Source organism: Saccostrea echinata, unplaced genomic scaffold (assembly GCF_033153115.1).
Source record: "Saccostrea echinata isolate AGI-Se365-2 ecotype Australia unplaced genomic scaffold, CSIRO_AGI_Sech_v1 ptg000054l, whole genome shotgun sequence".
Classification (NCBI taxonomy): Eukaryota; Metazoa; Mollusca; class Bivalvia; order Ostreida; family Ostreidae; genus Saccostrea; species Saccostrea echinata.
In genome coordinates this window covers 774469-798597 of record NW_026889803.1, presented here as the reverse complement: position 1 = coordinate 798597, position 24129 = coordinate 774469, and the positions used below count along the sequence as shown (strand labels likewise).

Here is a 24129-nt window from a genome sequence, read left to right as displayed (position 1 = left end):
TATTGTTTCCAAATATTTAATGAAATCTAACGAGCACATGTATACACAATGACATATATTATATAAATGCATAATACGAGTTTTATGATGCTTGGCATCAGACAAGGTCTGTGGTTTGCATGTCTGTGTACTGAGAGAGGACTGGACAGAACATGGCCAAGGCTGTCCCCACGATGGCCAGAACGAGGCCCCAGCCTATCTCACATTGGTCACTGTTGTACATGAGGGATTTCTCTCCACAGTGTTTCCGGATAAACTTAGAATCAAACCCCAGAGGATAGATGAACAGGCCAGCAATCATCACCAACACTGAAAAAAAAAGAAATCAAGGGTTTTATAGACTTTGTCATCATGACATGAGAGTATTTACTGGCTGTAAAAAAATATATCAAAACATTTCAAATGAAAATTATCATCAAATATATAATATGTAAACTTCCTTGGTTTTAACTACTCTTTTATATGTTAAGAATTCTTAGTACATATAGTTAAATATGAGAGCGGCACTATATCAAATGCCACATTCTCATTAAATAATTCACTGTGTATATAATATAAAATAGATGTATACGTTAATGCTGCTTCATGTTATGCGTTTTAGGAAACTACAAATCTGGCAAAGTTATCAAGAGTATTTCTACAACTTGTAGGTCCTCACAACGAAATTGAAAAATTCCAGAGCAAGAATATCAAATAACTCCAATAATTCAGAGCTAATTAAACAAAAACCAAAAATCGATGTTTTGTTATTTGGAGGAAAACGATAAAATTACTCGTATGAATTATAGAAGGAGATAATTGACAAAGATTAGCTAAAAGAACACATTAACTGAGTCAGATTCTAGAAACGAAGCCGTTATTTTGTCGTTGTTTTAACTCGTTTGCTCATTTTTCTAATTGAATCATTGAATTTACAATTAAGGTTAAAATGAGCAATTTTTTCTCTTATCCCCTTATAATATCTTCTCGTGACAAAATCGTTCCTCTGGGATTGGATTGGCTGATGTCCACGTTTACAATATCAATCCCCTGACTCAGAGCTTATTATAGCCCGTTCTACTGGACCTCTCTCTCTTGTCCCGCCACCAGATAGTGAGTACGTTTCTCTTACTTCCTTTTAGTTACGTTAGATAACTGAAATGGATTATAAGACAGTTTCGATGTCATCCATTTACGGTGCGACTAATATCGGATGCAGGTGTCAATACATTCAACTAATTATCTTCAAATATTTTCACAATTTTTCGCAAGCGTTAAAAGCTCCCAAGGGATTTGCAATGAATTCTCAGTAATGGAGATTTTGATTAAATAAAGCGACAGTTAGCTGAATGAAAGATGATTTTGAGCAACACATTGCTTCTTGGCCCGCATTCCCGTGTCCCCTTGTGATCTGGTGATTCATTTCTTAACAGAAACAGGAGCCAATCATTACACGTTACACTGTGAAACGTTGCATGTAATTTGTTTTAATTGGTTGGCTTGCACAAAATAATTATCCTCAAGTTACAAAGGAAGTGAGTGGAGTAGTTCTTTAATTATCTGACAACAGAAAAAATGAGTCAATACAAAGAAAATGAAAGTAAATTAGAAGACAACTGGTGGATATTTGTTCGGGAGGACAATTTTCGACTAAGAAACATTCTTTATTATTATTCAACAGTGAAATACTGTAATTTATTTATTAAATAAAAGCGATATTTTGTCACAGTGTGAAAGAATATCAGGAAACTCTAGATTTTCCTTCCCTTCACAAAGACTACACGTAATCCCTGGCCTGTTATAAAATAGAGTAAATAAACCATCCTGACAGAAACTAAAACTGCCAATGTTTCTCGTAATACGTTTTTGAAATCGATGTTTACAATGTTTTCAATCTCACATTCGCTATGATGTCACAGCCTATGCCACTGTGTTACGAAAAGACAGGCAAAGGAAAAATCAAAAGAAAATGTAATAAACGGAAAATTCAATAATTTGGAGTTGAATATGAAATTTATTTTACAGGATGAGACAGGATTTTTTGATATTCGCACTTGTGAAAATATTTTTAAAAATTCATTCCCATTTGTGAAATAAATATCATATTCAACTACAAAACATTAAATATCCTCTATGTAATATACAATGTACCCATAGAGTATCAACATAAAAAGAGGATGTAATCAACTAAGGATAAGAAAAGGGGTCTATTAATCCATTCTGTATGGTGGCATATATTTCGCATTTTGACATAAATAAGTTGTATATTGACATAAATAAGTCGCATGTGGACATAAATAAGTTGCATGTTGACATAAATATTTTGCATGTTAACAGAATTCTGTTGAATCTTGTTTGTATGATGTCGTATACAGGCGTTAGTTATGGTGGCAAATTTCTGACCCCTACATGCAAGATAAATTATGTTAACATGCAACATAATTATGTAAACTTGCGACTTATTTATGTCAACCTGCCAAATAATTATGTTGACATGCAAGTTACCAATCTCTTTAGAGAATCTAATTTTAATGTTGGTAAAATTACTCACCAACGCCATTATGTGCATGATACAATGCAAGATGCAACAGAATTATGTTGACATGCGACTTTTTTATGTTTATATGCAAGATAATTATGTAGACATGCGATTTATTTATGTCAACATGCAAGATAATTATGGTAGACATGTAACTTTATTTATGTCAACATACAAGATAATTATGTTAACATGCGAGTTAATTATGTCATGTTAAAATATAACTCGCATGTTGACATAAATAAATCGCATGTTGACATAAATAAGTTGCATGTTATCATAATTATCTTGCATGTTGATATAAGTAATCGCATGTCTACATTATTATGTTGCATGTTTACATAAGTAAGTCGCATATTGACATTAATATCTTGCATGTTAACATAATTATCTTGCATGTTAATATAAATAAGTCGCATGTTAACATAATTCTGTTGCATCTTGCTTGTTTGATGCCGTATACCGGCGTTAGTAAGTATGTTTACCAACATTAAAATTAGATTCTCTAAAAAGATTGGTAACTGGCATGTCAACATAAGTATTATGCATGTAGACATAATTATCTAGCATGTTGATATACTTTTCTCGCATGTTAACATAATTTATCTTGCATGTAGGGGGCAGAAATATATGCCACCATAGTTAGTAAGTAAGTTTACCAACATTAAAATTAGATTCTCTAAAAAGATTGATAACTTGCTTATCAACACAATTATTATGCATGTAGACATAATTATCTTGCATGTTGACAAACTTTTCCCGCCTGTTAGCATAATTTATCGTGCAAGTAGGGGGTAGAATAATGCCACTATAATTCTCATTCCAAGAAATCTATAAATCTTATAAAAGAAAAATTCAAGAAAAATTTGAGCACTGCAAGTTAACAAAAGGAACATTCAAATGTATTAATATTAACAGAGTAGAATTTACAGCGCTCAGACACAGAACAAAAATTTATTGTATATTTTGATGCATTATGAAGGTACAACCAGGGATTCAATTACTGAATATGCAAATTATGAAAACCTGCGCTATAAAATAAAGTTCATGCCTTTGTTAAGTTAATCAAAGCTTTTGTCATATTTTATATTTGAGACGCCCATTTTACTGTGTAGTGTGACACAACAGAATTACATAAGGAAAATATTCTTTAAAATGAAAAAATTAAAGGTATAAACTCAAAGAAGATGTACAAATGACTAACGTATATCATCAAGAAGTATGATAGCAGAGAAGAAGATCATTGAGTGTATAACAGGAAAGTATAGTATCAGTGAAGAGTAGGAAAAGAGAAGCAAATCCTACAAAATAAAAACCAAAAGGAGAGAAGGTAGATATTCCTGATGGAAAAGAAGCAAAGAATTAACTTATAGAGTAAAGGAGAGGATATGTAGTGCAGGAATCAATTCAACAAGACCATCTACTTATCTACAGATACATTGTAATTTATATATTTCAAGGTCGTCTCAATAAATTATATAATTTGCTTTATTTGCAGTTAGAAACATTAATGATGTTTATGAAAAGGTCTATATGTAACTATATATATTCACATCTTCAAATCTTTTGTGGAGATGTTTTAATTTATTGTTTTATCTTTAATTGAATGAACCTATCTTTCAATCAATTGTACTTATCTTCATATGATTCAAAGATATATATACTTTCATTTAATTTATTCAACATGCATATAAATAATTTGGAAATGCTCTTTTAAATTCTGAATATGTATCATTTGAAATCTTATCAGTATATATATATTTTTTCACCACTGTTCGAATTTGCAGATGACATGTTTACCCCCCTGAATCAATCAGTGTTAAATCCATTATCAAATTAATTTAGAACATGAAACAGGGAAAATACATATCAATTAATTATTATTGGTTGCAGAGAAGGGTAAAAGAATGTGAAAAAATGGTATATTAATAGTGAACAAAAACTTGAAATCGTTGATCAATTTACCTACGTGGATATTATTTTTAATTATAAAAACAACTTTCTGGTCAAGGTAGGGATGCATTACACATGTATTTGTTTTAAAAAAAAAAGAATATTAGAAATATGTACTTTAACCATGAAACATTGTTGTCCATGTTTGACCGATTTGTAGGCAGTATTGTAAATTATGCTTTTGAAGTTTGGGGTCCACATAAAGCACCTAACATTGAAAAACGTCATATTGATTTTTGTAAACATGTTTTAGGAGTAAAAAGGAAGACATGTATTGTTGTTCTATATTCTGCATAAGGACGATTTCTTCTGCTTTACCAAAAGAATATATAACATAAATAAGCTTTGGAAAAAATACTTGACCATAAAATTTGTATTTTTCAACATTGTTATAATGTATACGAGTGTGTTGAAAAACTTGAAAAACAAAAAATGAATGGGTAGACTTTCTCATCGTCAAGTAACGATTTTTTCACCAAACAAGACAGAACATTGGGGAAAGGACTACCTAAGTTTTCGGAACTTGTGTCCAATCCTATTGACTTGTGTCAATAAAATATGTTCAGAACAATGTTGTTTCTCAATTACATGGATAGTCCTTGAAAAATGCTCTTTTTTTCAGATATTTACATGTAATTGCAGGTCAGAGTTTACAATTTTATTTACAGAAATTCATTCCAAATGTATTACTAGACTGAGACTGTCATCATATAAAATGGCAATAAAAACAGGTCAATAAAACAATATGGAAAGACAACATAGACATTGTATTTTTCTGTTCAAATCATGTTGAGGATGAGTACCATTTTATTTTTATCTGTCCTGCTTATGAAATCCATTGCAAAAATAAAATAAAATAAAATGAAATGATAATAAAAAGATTTATAAATTCAAGTATTTACTGTATAAACATGTATCATATGTACACTGTTAAGTATTTTATTCTCCTGTAAACCTACTTGTACATGTACATGTATTTGTTTGCATTTTCTTGTATCAATGAGCTGTAAAGCTAAAAGTTAACAATGAAATGAAAGGGGAAAAATGTCAATTCAGTTTAAAACTATCTGCATGTAACTGTATTAAGACTGGTGTAATTCAAATACAGATAAGCCTATATGTTAATCATTTTGAACCTAGGATCAATTATTTTAAGATTACTAGGCATAATCATTAATAATATCTTTAATTCTTTGATTCAGTTATATACCTAACATCAATTCATTTAGAGATACGAAGTTCAATTCTTTGAAGATAGGTACAAACATTTGAAGATATGTTCAAATATTTGAAGAAATGTGTGCAAATATTTAAATGTATAATAATTAAGCGTTCCATATGATACAGATCACCTCGCCTATCGGACCTACATGTATATTGTCACTGTAATGTCTAGAAAATTTTAACTAGATGTTCTGTGAGCACTGATCTTGTAAAATGATACCCCCCTCCCTCAGTCTCCATATGAGTAAAATGGTAAAGTACATTTCTTGTGTAAATAAGATTTTGTTCATGTTCCATTGAATTTCATTCAGGGGTTTAGGAGGAGTTGAAAATAGGCAACCCCCTTATAGTTTATAGGCAGTGTCCATTTTTTGTTCTAGGAAACGCCAAATATATGTCCGATGAAAACGTAAAATAGGAGGTGCACAATGGCACTGTGTAATAAAGATTCTATTAAAGATTCGTTAAATTTTATTTTATTTAAGAGATGGATACTTCCCATGTTAAATAAAGAATGGCAGTGTACATATTTTGCTATGGGAAACCCAAAATAGTACAAATATCATTTCTGCATGAACTTTCAGTAAGGCGTGATATTCTCGGCTATACATAATTAGCGTCTCTCAAATAGTGACCTAGATTCTCATTGGTTGCCAGATTAGCTCATCAATACTGAAATTTACGCAGCTTTTCATTCACGGGTGAAATACACACGGAATAAAAATGGTTCAGACGTCAACGAGTGACGCACGGAACCAATTACATCGTTTCTTACAGTAAAGAGGTGTGGCGTATGTCATCTCATTGTTTGTTAACAACAATCTAAAGTTGCTAATGTTATTAATTTCTTAACCAATGAGAATCTAGGTCACCATTTGGGAGGCGCTAATTATGTATCGCCGAGATTGCCACGCCTTACTGAAAGTTCAAGCAGAAATGATATTTGTACTATTTGTTCGATTGAAACGTAAAATATGAGACGCATAATGGCATTATGTAATAAGGATTTTGTGAAAGTCTCGTTAAAATTTTATTTACTGTATAGGAGGAGTTGCGGATAAGAGATGGGTACCCCCAACATTATAGAAATGTTTTGCTAGGGGAAACCCCAAAATATGTGTCCGATCGAAACGTAGAAAAAGGAGATGCATAATGTCACTATGTTATAAAGATTTTTTTGAAAGTTTCATTAAATTGCATTAGTGCAGTAAGAGGAGTTGCAGGTAAGGGATTGTTACCCTCCAAGTGTAACGGATCGGACATACGGACAGACGCATGGATGGACATCCCCGTCACTAAATACCCATACTTTTCAAGCGGGGGTATAATGTAATAAAAATACGATTACGTATGTTAAAAGTTAAGCGTTTCCTATATAATGAAGATTGTCTTTGAATATAACTATTTATACGCTGAATGTTGGTGTTTTTCAGTTTGCCAAATAAAATTTGAAACAAGTTTTAATTCTAGACCTATTTCATCTGACAGGGGTTAAATTAAGTACTTTGTTTTGTTTATTTTTAAGATGTGAGTATAGAGTATAATGTAGCAGAAAGTTACATACACCTTCTTCACTTTCAAAAGAACGTAAAGTACATAATCTTTTAATTCATGCTTTCCCCTGGTTCAATATATTACAGCCGTGTCTTGTTCTAGTTATCTCTCTTCCAACAATGACTCTTGTCACACATGCACACAAAAAATCTTTTTCTGGTACATTTATAATTTTAAAAAAATGGGTGGTATTAGTTGTAAACGATATAATGTACTAAAGATTCTCGTTTAAATAACGATATTTGTCATTTTCTAGTCGCTAAATTCAATGGCGATACCATGCATCAAATATTGAATTTTTAAAAAACCCTTTTTGAATTCTTTAATATTATATCTGATATCTCTAATAATTATATATAAGTGAAACTGATTAACATGGTAAACAGATAAATAGTTCAAACTATAAAATGTTCATTTACTATCATGATAATGATACTTCAAATAATTAAACATCAAACAAACAACCATTGCTGTTGGCACCAAAAGATATCGATAACATTCAATTAAAACCGCGATTATGTAAAAGACTCTTAATATAAAAAATGAGCATCTAGATTTCCGCTCGGAAAATGGAATTCAACAGCATCTGATACCAGGCTCATCCAGACTTCCGGATCTTCGACGCCAAAATTTATAATCGGAATAATTCTTCTCTACCATCCTAGTTTTCCCACTTAAATTGTTAGACTTCCTATCAATACACAGGAAGTGCAATGTCTTGGTCTGCACTTTATGTTTCTGTAAAATCCATGTTTGTCATGATCCATGTATTTTTTTTGGAAATCTTGATATTGAAGTTTGACTAATTTTCAATCTAAATCAAATAACAGCACACTAAAGACATACTACATGTACTATCTTTTTGATCACAATTTCTAATCTAATACCATTCTTTACTTCCAACATATTACAGGTTAGACAGAACCACGTATTTTCCAAGGGGGAAGATAACCCGCCATGGATTCTTTCTGATCCGCACCCCTTTCCCACTTTATCGCCGGCATGATTCATCCTTGTTAAGATAAAGCGACCATTGTTTGAGAAGGAAAGCTTCTTTGAAGCCCAAGTTTGTAGGAAACTAGAGATTAACAATATGTAGATGCTTGCTTGTCAAGTTAAAATTACTTTTCGGATGACTTAAGATTTCAGTGCACTCGTCATTTTTGACACAGTACATATGGATCGTGTTGATACGAGTCTATAATATAATACAGCAACTCATCGGTACTTTTATTATCAAAGCAAATTAGAAACTACGTTGAAGGACAAAAGAACATGGTTACTGTCCTTTCATCTTCCTGAAAAATAACACTTCCTTCAGGCAAAGAGAGAGTAGAACTGACATTATCTGTTTTGAAAAGGGCAAACGATTCATTTTAAATGATCTGCAGCAGTATTTTACAAAACAACTCTGATGCCAATGCACAACAATTCAACAAGATAAAAATTTCTTGTAAAATATAGTTCTGATTAACCGTAACGACAATCTTCATATTACTTTAAAGTTATAATAACTTCATTTTAATAAAACATTTTTTTCAGTTGAATTTAAAAGTATATAGGTAAATTTTCAGGCAAATTGTTAACTTCGTCATTGGCAACAAGGATGTTAATGTAGATAAAAAAAAATATCGTTTGATTCAGGCAAAGTTTCGTTTATATTTGTTAGCGTAAACAGGATTTCTTCCAACATTTACAACTAATATGATCTTTTGACAGTTTATTGTGGGACTGTAATTGGTTGTCATATGAAAGTATTGAATAAACAAATCTCAAGAAAAGCCAATACAATTCTAGATTGTGTAGGAATTGATTCCATGACAAATTTAGAAACAATACTAGAAAAAGAATTAACTAATCACAGGAAATTCATCTCATAAATCAAACTCATTATATTTCAGAGCTACATATCACGCAAGCCAGCTACAGATACAAAACGAGGCGACTGTAATTGAATAGGATTTAATTCACATCAACAACACAAGTATAGTTTGCATTAATTTGACGGACAAATTGGAATTCAATATTTCCATATTTAGTCTTCGACTTTGAAGCAACAATAGAAGAAATACTTAAATGGGGAAGTATTGGAAGGCAATCGAAGATCTTTCAAAACAGGTGCAGCATAGCTGTACATTTATTGCTGATGACTTTATGGTGAGTTTCTGTATTTCGAGGAATTTTAGTCAAGTCCTAGAATTCCCATACATCACATTTATAGTAACATGGGCTAATTTTTGCATTTTATTTTTCACTCACTCATGAATGAAATGTTACATGTAAACGGAATATAGTAATCTTTATCATTCCACTTTCAAACTGTAGAAGATTACTAGAAAAGAAAAAAAAATCCCCAGCTTCCGTGTTAAACCAGATGTTGTTTGTCATAGAACGCTCCCTGATCAAAGGCTTTAAACGCCTAGCACAGGTCTAAATTTGACAGCCCTTTAGCGGTAAGAGGTGTCGTATGATGGGAATGAAACATTCTCGCAGGGAGAAAAAAACTCATTAAAATCAATCAATTTTGTTTGGGATTTTTTTTTTCAAGTTGTTATTACTTTTAACGCAAGCGCCTAGAAACACAAGAAGTGAGACATTCAAAAAGTTTTATCTTTCCCCGTTTCTCCTTCTTTAACAATGGAATGTAGATCATTTAAAACACACTCTTAACGAATCATTGTATACCTTATTAACCATACACCGTCTTTGCAGAAAAAGAATCGTTCGAGTTTTTGATTTTTGAAGTTTTGAAAGTACGTCATTGTTTTATCATGGGAATAAAAGTAAGTACAAGCAGAAATAAGAAGCTACATAAAAGCCCTGCTAAACCTTAAAAAAGCAGCAAAAGATACATTCAACATAATACACAATATATATGGAGACCGACAACCGTCATACACCACAGTTTTCAGGTGGTTGAAAAAATTACAGATGGAGAGAAAGTGTTAATTAAGATGACGTACGACCCGGGAGACCAAAAAGGTTAGTAATGCAAAAAACTTAATGAAAATCAAAGATTTGTATGAGAGAGAAGGAAGGAGCAATGTTAAGGACTTAGCTCGTATAGTAGGGATATCAATGGGAACAGTTCATGAAATCCTAACAAGAGACCTCGGTTACAGGAAGATCTCTGCAAGATGGATGCCTCATTTACCAAATGAAGAACAATTCAAAAAGAGGATAAACCGACTATTTTCAGACATAGTAACAGGAGATGAAACGTGGTGCATTATTTTCAGCCGCAAAATATGTTATAGCAAGAATTGTCCTCTTCTTATGAAGAATTTTTTTTTAAATAAATTTTTTAATAAATTCTGATTCATAGGAATATAAAAAAAAAGTCGACTTATAATGAGGTATAATTAGTTCCCATAGGAATTCCAACAGATTGTTGGAAAACCTGGTCTCTAAAGACTACGTAGATATTGTCAATGAGGAACTAGGACATCTTTTTGATATCAACTTTAGTGTACCTGCTTTTTCTGTTGAAATTTTACTAAGTCAATAGCAGAATTTAAAACTTAATATTAACAATATAATCGTTCATTTTTGTTAAAAGATATTTATATTTCTGTTTATATTAGATACGGCAAGGGTTATTGTTCTTGTGCATTGCATGATGGGACAAAGAACTCCCATCTATTTCGTCTAGACATATAGAAAAGATGACGTTACTTTGATAAACTGCTTAATTAGAAGAGAGAGAGAGAGAGAGTTTTAAAGGAATGTAATTTAATAATTTTAGCACTTCACGTGCTTTTAATCACACAGGTATGAACTCTAAGCATATTTGTGTTATTTACAGACCGCAAAGTGCAGAAAGTAATCATTCCATGGTTAAGTTGGACTTGCTTGTGTCACTTTGTATTTTAAATAGGTCTAGATCTATGAAATATGTGGAGATAACGAACAGTATTCGAGCTCAAAAGTCAATTAAACATTACAAAATAGGAGCAGAGCAAACACGGATCTCTAAGACATCAGAGGTGGAATCAGGTGCCATGGAGGAGTGAGCATCCTCTGCCGACCGGTCACACCCGCCATTACAAAATAGGAGCAGAGCAAATTGTTAAAAGATTCTGATACTCGTAGATTTGAAGCTTCCATAGAATATGACTTTTCTTACCTGCTATAAATTGGACATACCCCGCCATGACAGTAACCGACTTGACCGCTTCGTTTGGAATGCATGATGTGCACACGGCCAGGAATGCCCCACAGCATAAGAGAATACAACCGCCCCCGAACAGTGTACAGGAGGCTTGCCAGGCCCCGGATGGAAGGCTACCCAGATTAAAGTACCCGCCGTAAAATTCACACTTTTGTTTGCCAAAATCCTGATTGGTTAAATCCAAAATTCTGACGCATGTGCTGATGAGTCCAAAGGTTCCCGTTTGTTTTGGAGTGATGATCCAGACGGGTTGGATGAAGGAATAGGTTCCGAGGGCGGAGACCAGAATTGAAAGGAAGGTCCATACCAGTAAAACAGGGGAGTTCATGTCAACAGCTCACTCATCTTGTAGTTTTTCAAACCCTGAAAACGGTACCAATTTTGTAAATGCATGTTTTAAGCAATTAGGCATTATATTACCTGTTCATTACATTATCAAATGTGTAATTCGTTACATCGAATTTTGTTTAATATTCGCCATTGAATTCAATAATTCGTAACTTTAACAGAGATATATTGAAATTCTATGCTGAGCGATAGCTTGCTTCAATAAAGGCAGGAAATGGTCTTTAACCACATTGATTTGAAGCATACTTCTTTCTTGTATTCTGAAGAATTTGCATGACGAGCAAATTTCTACCAACAATACTGTTTTGAAAATCCGCTCAATGTAACATAAATTATTATGTTTGAAGAGATATTCAAAGTTTTGTTGGATATGGAATTTATTTCACGAGTGGGACGGGATTTATTTTTATAATTTTACGATTGCGAAGCACGAGTGAAAATTAAAACAAAAAACACCTGTCCCACGAGTGAAATAAACTCCTTGTGCAACAACAAAACAAAATTTTCTGTTTTTCACATTTTCCTTGCTTTTCCCTTTGCCTCCGTCATAGCTCATTGATCGTGATATTGAAAATTGTACATACAGATTTTAACAACGATTTGGAGAAACTTTGGCAGTTTTAGTCTCTCAGAATGGCATATTTACTCTCGCTTTCTTAAAACAGGCTAGGGAGTGTTTTTTACAATACTTTTTGTGAAGGGAAGGAAAACCTCAAGTTTTATCGAACTTCTGATATTTTTTCACACTGTGTCATTTTGATATTTTTCACACTGTGAAAAAATATCATTTTTTTCAAAAATGATTAACAGTATTTCACTGTTGAATATGTAATAAAGTAAGTTAATCCTGGTTTTTTTTATTTGATTGCACAAGGCTTCATCCTCTTGACAATGAATAATTGTGCAAGAAGTCTTCCGGGTATTATTTATCGCATCTCGTTAACATATAGAGATGCTTCATTCTCTTCTCTGGGAATTTCTCTTTCCTGTCAATCGGCCTGGAAAATTGTGTATAAGGCTACAGGTAACATGCTTCTACTTTTCTATCTGACGAACATGCATTTATTTTGTGGATAAACGATGAATCTCACACAGCAAGACACTCCTACGGTTGATTGATTTTACTTTAGACACAGGAGGTTGTATCTAATTTTAATGACTATTGCATCATCGTTATTTTTAAATCTATAATCAAGTTCCTTAGCTCACAAGAGCAAATTTGTCTGTCGTCCGTGTGTCGTCTGTTAATGTTTTCGGCCTCCTCACCTGAGTCAACTAAACTCGCCACAAAGAATCATTAGTTGAAGGAATCAATACTTATTCAAATAAAGAGCCACGTCCTCTTTCAAGGGGCGAAAATTAAGAAATAGCAAAAATACGGTGAAGTCAAAATCTTCCACAGGACCATTGGGTTGGAAACCTCCCGCAATAAAATTGATTTGAATCATTTCAATTATGATTCTCGAAGACAAGATGATAAAGAAGTTTTGCATGGGAATATTTAGAGAAAAACAGTCATAAAAACCATCTCGAGAACAGGCCCCGGGGGTAATATAGGGTCTAAGTTTGTCATGGGATTACTAGTATAAAGATAAAATGTCATTTAAAATCTCTACAAAAGTTTACGAATATGAATATAAATCATCGAATATAAATCACAAGATTTACAATATGAATAACAAATTTTCGAATATGAATAACAAGTTTTCCAATATGAATACCAAATTTTATCAAATATAACACACGATTTGTATAATATTGCGACGTTTATTGCATGCATTACAGTCTTGCTAGGAGAGATTTAATTCTAGGAATTCTCTATGTTCCGTTCGTGTTTGGTTTTGCATGATACTGTGAATTAAAAACAATGAAACTTTTTTTGTTTAACATTTTAATCTACTGAAATGTTTACATGTACATAGGAAATACATTTTTTTGAATTTTGTAGGCTTTCCTATGTTAGAGACAGCTCTGTTCTGAGGAACACGTTTAACATTTAACAACAATAATCAGTTTAGGTTCAGATTTCCCAACATCCTACATATGTATGACGTTTTGATATTTCGCTGAGCATAAAAGTTAGGAATTCATTGGATCAGAGATAATAATTGGTCAAGAAATCAGAAATGGATGCGGACAACTCGTTACAAAAGGGAGCATATGTACAGATCCTTGGTCCAGGAGTTTCTTTTGTGGCCGCTTGTCCGTCTTTCGATGATTAATGTTCCGCGGTCTGATCAATATCTGGATAGATATTATATTCATTCCTTAGGGAAGACAAATATGTTATATGTCAAAAATTGCTCTTTTAATCGATTTAGCCGTGTGGGTTTTTTTTTCCTCTGGACAATCGATATGTCCAAGGTCATTTTCTCAGCAGTGGGGATATCATATCAACTGTTCATCATATGCTGAATAAAGAGGCCTATCGTATATTCCCTCGTAATTCACAAAAGAGGATGTAAAAAAAGCTTTTTTTTCTTTGTTGTATTTATTTTTGTGTGTGTGTGTGAGGTGGGTGGATTGATGGTTTGATAGCTTTTAAATTATTAATTATAAATGTGTTTCCCAGTAAAACACATTTTTTTGTTTTATATATATTTTTTTTTATTTTAATGTTTTAAACTGGATATTTACTCAGTCAGCGTCCTTCATCGGAATGCACAATTAATTTCCAAACAAGTGTTGTTAGGTATTTATTAAAAGCGTACACGCATGTAATTCGGAATCTGCTTGTAAAAATTTTGTTTTGAACATTAAAGTAGTTCGATTGAATACAGTGTAGGATATATATATATATATATATATATATATATATATATATATATATATATATATATATATATATATATATATATATATATATATAAACAAATAGAAAGGTCCTAGATTTAATTACAGTTAAACAGAACTAGAAACTAAAAAAATACATCTGACCTTTCAAACTCGTGTGTTCCAGCAGTTAACATTTGATAATTCGAAATATTTCAAATTGGATACTAGTTTTTGACTTCACGAAAATGAACAACCACGCTTTTTTCCGTAAAATCTCCTGACATTAGCTGCTAGACATGTGCTGTTTTGCGTGTACTCTTGCTAATTCACTATGTTGTGGCTTTAAACAGAGTTTATTTTCTCTTTCAGCTTGTATAAAAATGTATGATTGTTGAAGTAATAAGGCCCCCATGCTTTTCCATCATAATCACTTGGCCGTTTTGATTTCATGCCCGGTCGGTCCTAAATAAACCGATAATGCACGAATTAAAAAGAAATGTCCCATAGCATGCAATTTCCGGAAAATCCTATAATGTTTTCACCATTTCGTCGATTAGCCTCTCTCTCTCTCTCTCTCTCTCTCAACGTGCATTGAAACATTTTTCTTACAACTCCTGAATTTTCAATAAAAGGCGAAAATAATCTTGTTAAAACAGACAGGTTGAAACAGATAATATGTTAAAATAGATACAAGAATAAAACTTGGATGTAAGTTATGTAGCAACTTTATTTTCAACTTGTGTTACCGAAATGAAAATCTAAAACAGAAAATAATGTATCTTGAAGTATTCTATATTTGTACCAAATTTCATTTAAATCAGACAAAACTCGGAATTAATAACATTCTGGCATTATTAAATAGATTTTATCATTTAGGTTACCAAAGCAACATCTTCAACCAAAATCGAAAATGGATGGATATAATTACGAATTTTGATGTAGTCTCTATATACTTTATTTTACTCTAAAAATATTAGTTGTTAGTAGTTTTAGTTATTTTGAAATTTTCAATTATTTATGACACTGGGTTACTACAAAACGACGCTTGTTTAAGGAATTTTGGGACAGCCCTCGTAAATCATGTTTTCTTCAAATCGGACAAAAACATCTGAAATAACAAATTACATGTGTGTCATTTTGTTGCATCCATTGCAAAACTATTAAGGATATTCAATCCTCAGCCAAGAAGGATAACTCTTTAATTTATTATTTAATTCAAAAAGTCTCAAAATGAAGCTTAAATATGAAATCTTTTCATGTAACAATTTTCATTTTATGCATCTCAATGTGATTCAACGTTCTTTGAAGTCTTAGAAACAGTGTTTTAAAACGTTGATATTTTTACCCCATTAAGGAGGGATTCTCTCATATTTCTTGTATTTTCATAGATTCAAGATGACAATATCATTAAGTGATGGTATCGATTTGATTAAATTTGACCGTTTTATTTTAGAAGCAAGGTCATTACCCTTTTCCTTGACATTGAGAGTTAAAAAATGCTGTTTCCAATCATGTGATATTGAGCTGATTTTTGGTATACAAGTGTATCTTGATGAGATCAAGTTTGCATTTTGTTCCGCTTCAATGATTTTTGACGGAATTACGACCTTTTCAATTTTTCAGGGTTTTCCGCAATTTTTTTCTAAACGCTTGAAGATATTGAGCTGATTTTTGGCATGTGACTTTACCTTGATGAGTTATAGATCAAGTTCGCATTTCGTTCCGCTTCATTGATTCTTGACGGAATTGTGGCATTTTCAATTTTTAAAGGGAACCAGATTACACTTGCCGGAAGGGGACTAGTATTGCTAATGCAATACTCTCAGAATGCTTGTTTTTACATATGGTAAAGTAGTCATATAAATATACAAAATGATGCAAAAACAAAAAGGTTTGACCGTTTAATAAGAATTATATTTTTTATATTTGATTATTATATTTATTATATTTGAATATTATTTTTTTAATAAAAAACACTTTTAACTGATTTTTTGCTCAAATCCGTTTCTAGGTTGGAAGCTTTCAAAAGCTAAGAAATTGTAGTTTGTATAGAAAATCATTATTATTTACTATATTTTAAAACTTTAGAGCATTCTTATTAATTTAAGTTACATTTCAAAAAATCTTCTAGTCTTTGATTGTTTAAAAAATTTAACTATAAGTATTGTTCTAAAAGTGATTTTGATAGGCAGAAAGAGATATTTTCATACACCGCAGTTGCGCTAAAAATATAGTCCCTGCTGGATTTCAAACTCGGTTAATCATTTCTATTTAAAATTGTACAGTTATGACGAGTAAAGAAAAATATTATCTTTTAAATACATTATAGCTAAGTATATAAGACATACTAGCTAATATACTTGGAATATTTTGTCTAGTCAGAAACCAGACAAGAATCCATCTTTAAGGTATGTTAAAAATACAGATTTAAAGGAATTGACTTTTTCTTTAATTTAGCCTTAGATACCAATGCTAATTAGCATGATAATAAATTGGAAATGATTTATGATGTTTTGCAATGATAGGAAACACTTTATAAACTATGCATTATAAAATAATTGAACTACACAGAAGAAACTTAAGTACTGTATAAGTATAAAAAATCATGCAATTTTCTTCAAATGCCTGGATGCCTTTAGTTTTTTTATCCTAAAATGTTTTTGTTGATCAATTTCTAATTAGAAAATGCATAGTAGGTGTCGTTATTCGCATTTCCTTAAAATTTATTTGAAATTTCCTATTTTTCCTATATAATATGATTAACTTTAATGAAGTTTAAGCAATTAAAATGGGTAAATTCACATTACTTTGAGAATTCAGAGAATTTTTGTGAGCATTTTCAATAATTCAATGCCTGATTTTCAGAACCTGAGGATCAGACAACCTTAATCGAAATTGAAAGCTGAATACAGAATTATATGAAAATGTTTTAAGAGAGTTCAAATTCGGATAAAATCTTAAGGAAGTTTAGCATTTAAGTATAATTTTAAGAATATTTTATGTTAACAACCATATAACAAGTCTGTTCATTACAAAAATCGACACAGAGAATAATAAATTTTGATAAAGTGCAGTTTAGCTCTAGGATTGTGGTGAAAACAGACAAAACGTATGAAAAGAAAATTATTTTGAAATTTGTTAAGAGACTATTCTTTCATTACAATAACCATTACAAACAACGACAAAGGTCTCTAATATGCGTGTATGTCAACTGGTTGATACTTAAACTAGTGGAAGAATAAAAAATCACATTTACAAAATCATGTATCCTGATGTCTTCTCAATAGCATGTTGAAATCAAACCGAAACTGTAGGAACCAAAAAGTAGCATTTTTTAAACTAGCCATGGCAACGTCAATCGAAATTTAGATACTGAGAACTATGAGTCTCGGCATCGTTTACTAGTGTATCAAGTTATACTGAATTGAGATTAAAACTATAAAAGGGATATCATATTTTTCAAACTAAACATACCAATGAATTGAATTGAATTGTGAATATTAGTCAAGATTTACCGAATTCGGAAAATTCGCTGTTTTTAGCAACACTGACAATAATGTTCATCGAAACGAAAAAATGCACAGAATTATGAATCTTGTACTTAACTTATATACGAAGTTCAATAAATACTGGTCCAAAACTGTAGGTAGGTCGAGTTTATATCTTATTGAAAAAAAAATTTACAGAAAGTTCTATTTTAAGCAATTATGACTATGTCGTTCATCAAATTCCAAAAAACCGATAAACAGAATTCTGCATTTTGGTGAATATTACCTGTGTACCTTCTTTTATGAAATTGGTTCAAAACTGCATGCAGAGTAATATTTCGAATATTGCACTTGATAAGTATAGTAACGCACAAGCCGTGTGCAGTATAGGTAAAAACAATACACGGAGGAGGAATGTTGTTGTAGTCAACATTTGTATCAAATTTTACTAAAATTAAAAAGAAACCAGTATGAGGAGGATCAAAAAGAAAAATTGAATACAGACAGACAGAAGGACAGACTGACACTAATAAGACAGACAGCTATAGACTGGCATACATCCTTATTCCATCGTCTTGGACCAAAAGAGCTTAAAACCAAAATTTTGTAGCGAATTAATAATTTGCATGTTTGAAGTTTGCATGCATGTTTGCCTTCGTAAAGGAAAAGTTTTTTCCCTATGAATATGACTAAATCCATAATGCATAATCCTCTATGAATGGTTTTAGTAGCAATTTGTCATATCAAATTGAATTTTCCATGCCACTAATGACTTAATAACTACTCCCTTTGAGGATTTCAGTATGGGTATGTACTCCGTAAATCGACAATATTACATTGTTATCTCATATTTGCACTACGTCGATTTTAGTTGACATTTTGTATGCATTATTATGAAGGCTCTCATAAATTCATTTTCTAAACTATTGTCCAGAATATGAATTGAAACTCCAATACATAACATGGAAGCTGCTGATTCGGGTTCCCTTGGGTGTCGTTATCAGCCATAGACTATTTAGTTATCATTGACCCAAACAGTCAAACATGCAGTATAAACAACGATAAAGGCATAGTATGTCACCAGAATTTAGGACGGCAACAGTCACAATCGAAATTTTGATATGCATTGCACATTTTTTTTTCGTGTCATTTTTTTACTCATTGTGTGTGTTTTTTTTAAATTATTATCTTAACAAGAGGCCCAGGGGCCACATCGCTCACCTGAACACTTTGGCTAGGAAAAAGCAGAAATAAGTTCAGTATTGAAAAGTTTAAATATAAAAGTGGTTCGGGGTGGGGGTTATGATTTGAACACTTGAATCTACACTTCCTGAGGGTGCTTTTGAATTAATATGACACATAATGGCTTTGCTGTTCTTAAGATGAAAATGTTTATTGATATATCCTTTTTATTCCTTTGTATTACTATGATCCCCTCTTATGGCCCCTCTCTTCCCCTGGGGGTCATGATTTGAACAAATTTAAATCTACATTACCTGAGGATGACTTTTATATTATTATGGCCAATCCTGGCTTTGCTGTTCTTGTGAAGAATTTTAAAGGTTTTTCCTATGTATTCGTATGTAAAACTTTGATCACCCATTGTGGCCCCACCCTACCCCAAGGGTCATAATTTGAACCTAGAATCTTGAATTTGGACTACCTAAGGATGCTTCCATATTAATATATCTAACCATGGCTATGCTGCTCTTGAGAAGATGATTTTTAAAGATTTTTCTTATGTATTCTTATGTAAAACTTTGATCCCCATTGTGGCCCCACCCTAACCCCGGGGGTCATGATTTGAACAAATTTGAATCTACACTACCTCACAGTTATTTCACATAAGTTTCATGATTTTTAATTATGCCATTAATTTTTTACGAAATCATAATTATCTCCCCTTGGAAGAAAGCGTGGCGTTTCATTTGAAAAAAACTTGAATTCCCTTTACCCAAGGATACTTTGTGGCAAGTTTGGTTGAAATTGGCCCAGTGTTCCTTGAGAAGAAGACGAAATTGAGAAAAGTTTACGACGACGACAACGACGACAGACAAAGGACAAATTTCGATCAGAAAAGCTCACTTGAGCCTTCGGCTCAGGTGAGCTAAAACATATGTGAATTATGTGACCTCATTTTGTATTTTTGTTTCGTAATAACTCCGAAAATTACGCCAGAATCCTCTGTGTTAAGAACGTTGACCATTAAAAATGACAGTAACAATTAAGAGACAAAATTTCAGCGAAGAAAAAAATGAATGTGAACATTTGTTCATTCTTGGATGCACGCTTACGGACACAGATACCAATTGGGCTAAAATGTGATTCATATTCGATAAGCTGTTATTCCTATTCGAAAAAATGTGATTCGATAATTTGTCCATTCGATAAATTGCTACTCCTATTGGAAGAAATATGATTTCTATTCCAAAATATCACTTATATTCGAAAACATGTGTTTCATATTCGATAACATGTCATTCATATTCGAAAACATGAGATTCCTATTCAATAAAACGTGATTCCCATTCAATAAAACATGTGATTCCTATTCAATAAAACATGTGATTCCCATTCAATAAAACATGTGATTCCTATTCAATAAAACATGTGATTCCCATTCAATAAAACATGTGATTCCCATTCAATAAAACATGTGATTCCTATTCGATAATTTTGTCATTCTTATTCGATAATTATCTAATTTATATGCAATAAACTTGTTATTCCTATTCGAAAACATACGATTCCTATTCGATAATCTTGTTATCGAATTGTTATTCGATAATTTTGAATAGGAATTGCATGTTTTCAAATAGGAATGATATGTTTTTCAATGGGAATAACATGTTTATCGAATATAAATCATTTAATTATCGAATAAGAATGACAAAAGTATCGAATAGGAATGACAAAATCAATAAGAATCACATGTTTTCGAATAGGAATAAGGAATCACATGTTTACGAATTGGAATAACAACTTATCGAATAGGAATGATAAATCATCGAATAGAAACAACTTATCGAATTGGAATCACATTTTATCGAATATGAATGATGTTTTAGAATAAGAATATCTAAGTGTTTGAATAGTATTAACAAAAAGTATAATGAGGCAACGTTTTACATACCAATCAAGACCATTAAAAAAATCTTCGTTATCACATGCTCTCAGGATGGTTATATAATAATGGACAAAATATTGACAATTTTGTCTATCATATGCAGATCTTTTAAAGTCAATTTTCAAATTAAATTTAAATGTTGTTTATTATATTCGTATGTTATATCTTAAGGATATTGCGGGGCCATAAAAGAGAATCAAGCTTTTTTTTAGAAAAAATAATAATAAATTGTTCGTTATCTTGTTCATCAATTCCAATCTGAAACAGTTTCGTTTAATCTGTTTGCAGTTTGGAAATAATTTCATAGACTATTATTTCTGTTAAACAACATTATATCCACTCTATTTTTCTGATTTTCGAAATTCCAGACAGCTATAGCTTTTTTTGTTTTACCTTAATGTAGATTTAATTTTTTTTAAAGAATTTTTGCTCAAGGCAAATGTTCTTTTCTTCAAAAAATGTCAACAGACAGACAGCAAAGCTGCATGTGGTAGGACCTGAGTTTAAAACAAAATCACTTGACAATGATACAAAACTTTACAAGACTTAGCAAGATTTTGTGGGATGTGGTTGTATACATGTACCTGAGGGTGAGGATGTATACTTGAGGATATATGGTTGTATACTTGCCAAAAAAGGTGGAAAACAGACGCATGCCAACGAATATAGCGAAGGGACACTAAAAGCATATGATATCTTTTACACTTAATGTGAATTAAATATTTAAAATTTGAGTTTATTTCAGATTATTAACACGGATGTACGTGAAATTTTTACCACTGGTTTGTACTCTGGTGTTGTGGACAATGGAGTAGGCCGTCTTTTCTTACCGTCAACGAAATCCATTAAAAATGAATAACTCGGGGAAAATCAACTAACACCGTGTTTAAGAGTAATCATTATACTAATGAATAAATTCGTAGAGTGCGAAGACTAAGTTTCTACTCATTATAAGCACCTCCTGCTGTGTCCTTTTGATACATTGACAAGTTGTGGAAAGCAAAACATCAGATCCCTTAATTGTACATAAATTTAATAAAACTATGAACCAAGAAGACGTCTTTATTAGCAATATTGTGATACACTGTAAGAAACGGTATATTTCATTCATATATTCATAAAGAACAATACTCAATCTTTGAGATGTAGTGAGATTGACTTCCTTTAATGGAAACCCATCACTTACTTACTCACTAGAATTTTAACTGGGCTTCTTTCTGTTTACAAATCTGCTGCGATATTTACGAATATAAAATAAAAGTTAAGGAAAGACATATGTAATAAACTGCCATTAGGTTTGTTTTACAGACAAAATATCTTTTACTTACAGTGTTATAGCTATCCTAAAATTTATCCTCGATTAACAAATAATTCCAATCAATCGATACTAAAACTGTCATACGTACGTATATAGCTTTCCAAAAAGTTTAGATATCGATTACTTTGTTTCTACATATCACCCCCCACCCTTCCCCCATTAAATTCATGTCGCAGTGAGCGAGCAAACTTACAGCAATCACTTGATGCTCTTAAATATATCCTATATCCTAAATATCAAGCATATTTTTCATAACTAAACATTGATTTAAACCTTTTGAAGGAAAAAAAATTTTTTTTACTATTTTGATATTTTCATTCTTTCAAACTTTCTAAGAGTAAATTATAACTGAATGCTTTAGAATTCATTCAAAATAAATACAATAAAAAATTACATAAACTTTTTATTGGCTGATATATATATATATATATATATATATATATATATATATATATATATATATATATATATATATATATATATATATATATATATATATATATATATATATATCCCTACCTCCTTGCTTCATCCACTGACTTCCCCGGGGTTGATGAATAGTGACACACCCCTCAGTCCCTTTAGACACGTGGCTATAAACCCTATGAACAATTTCAGTGATTTTGCTGATATATAACTCGACCAGATCGGGCACTTGTTGCACAAAACTCCTCAACTTCTACTTCTTTTTATCCAGCCTTTTAGTCCAGTTCTAATCAATCAATATTCTCCATTCATAGACAGGCGATAAATAAAAGCATAATTCAGTTCGATTGTGCACAGTGGAAAAGCCAGATTGGATAATATGTAAAAGAAATTGTCAAATACATAGCAATCGCTTCATTCCTCATCTCCCCTATGTAGCATAGTCTTAGACATCTTTGTAATGTCGCTGTACTCTATATACGCCTGAAACAATTATTTCCTTTTTACCGATTTCAACCGCTAGAATAAAGTCCATAGTTGAATAATTAAGCTTCTCTTTCCGTCATTCTGGTTAAACAAAAAGTAACAATTGGCCTGTAATTGGAGAGATATCATAAATTACACCCGATTATACATAATCAATAAGTCCCTGTAACCAAATATTGAATGTAGATGATTTATGGTTACATGTATAATTAAATGGTTTCAATACAGCGAAAAGCAACCGATCCTTTTTCTGGGCCTCATGGAATGAGAATTTCTGTGGACCATTTTTCATGTTTACCTGTTGAGTTGTCAACAGTGCATGTGTATTAAGTACATAATGTAATTCCTAGTTTATGTAATTACCTAGATACAATCTCAGAACGCCATGCAGCTAATGTTTGTTTTATCTGATGACTGACAACCGCTGTAGGAGATGCTTTATTTCTTGTATCTCGGAGAATAACAAAACTATAGGACGTTTCGTGCTTTGTGTCAAAAAATCAAAAAGTAACCTGCATTTAACATTTCATTGAAATGACTTTTTTTCGAACTAGAGAGGTTGTCGTCGAAGGTTGGCAATGAATTTCCTGTTGTTCAACGTATATTAAAAGACATTGCTCCCACTAAATAAAAGGGACATTTTAAACCATCTATAAATCTTTAAGGTTTTACACCACTTTTACACCAAATTTATTGTAAACAATCGTAAAGCTTATATATTTATTATCACATATGTCATAT

General features: G+C 31.8%; 1 protein-coding gene across 1 annotated transcript; it reads right to left on the bottom strand.

Moving 5' to 3' along the window:
• Positions 1–23612, bottom strand: LOC133205919 (LHFPL tetraspan subfamily member 2a protein-like). The gene is made up of 3 exons (XM_061341813.1): positions 22996–23612; positions 11376–11783; positions 1–309 (listed from the first exon to the last, which is right to left on the bottom strand). The coding sequence occupies exons 2-3, from the start codon at positions 11746–11748 to the stop codon at positions 98–100; spliced, it is 585 nt and encodes a 194-aa protein (XP_061197797.1). The 5' UTR covers positions 11749–11783; positions 22996–23612; the 3' UTR covers positions 1–97.
• Between the last annotated feature and the right edge of the window lie 517 nt (positions 23613–24129).

What these genes read in the sequence shown, in the direction of transcription:
- LOC133205919 (XM_061341813.1), bottom strand. Translation starts at nt 11,748, where the DNA reads ATGAACTCCCCTGTTTTACTGGTATGGACCTTCCTTTCAATTCTGGTC. An exon ending in GTATGTCCAATTTATAGCAG is followed by an intron (nt 310 to 11,375) that starts GTAAGAAAAGTC and finishes TTTTTTTTTCAG; the next exon opens with TGTTGGTGATGATTGCTGGC.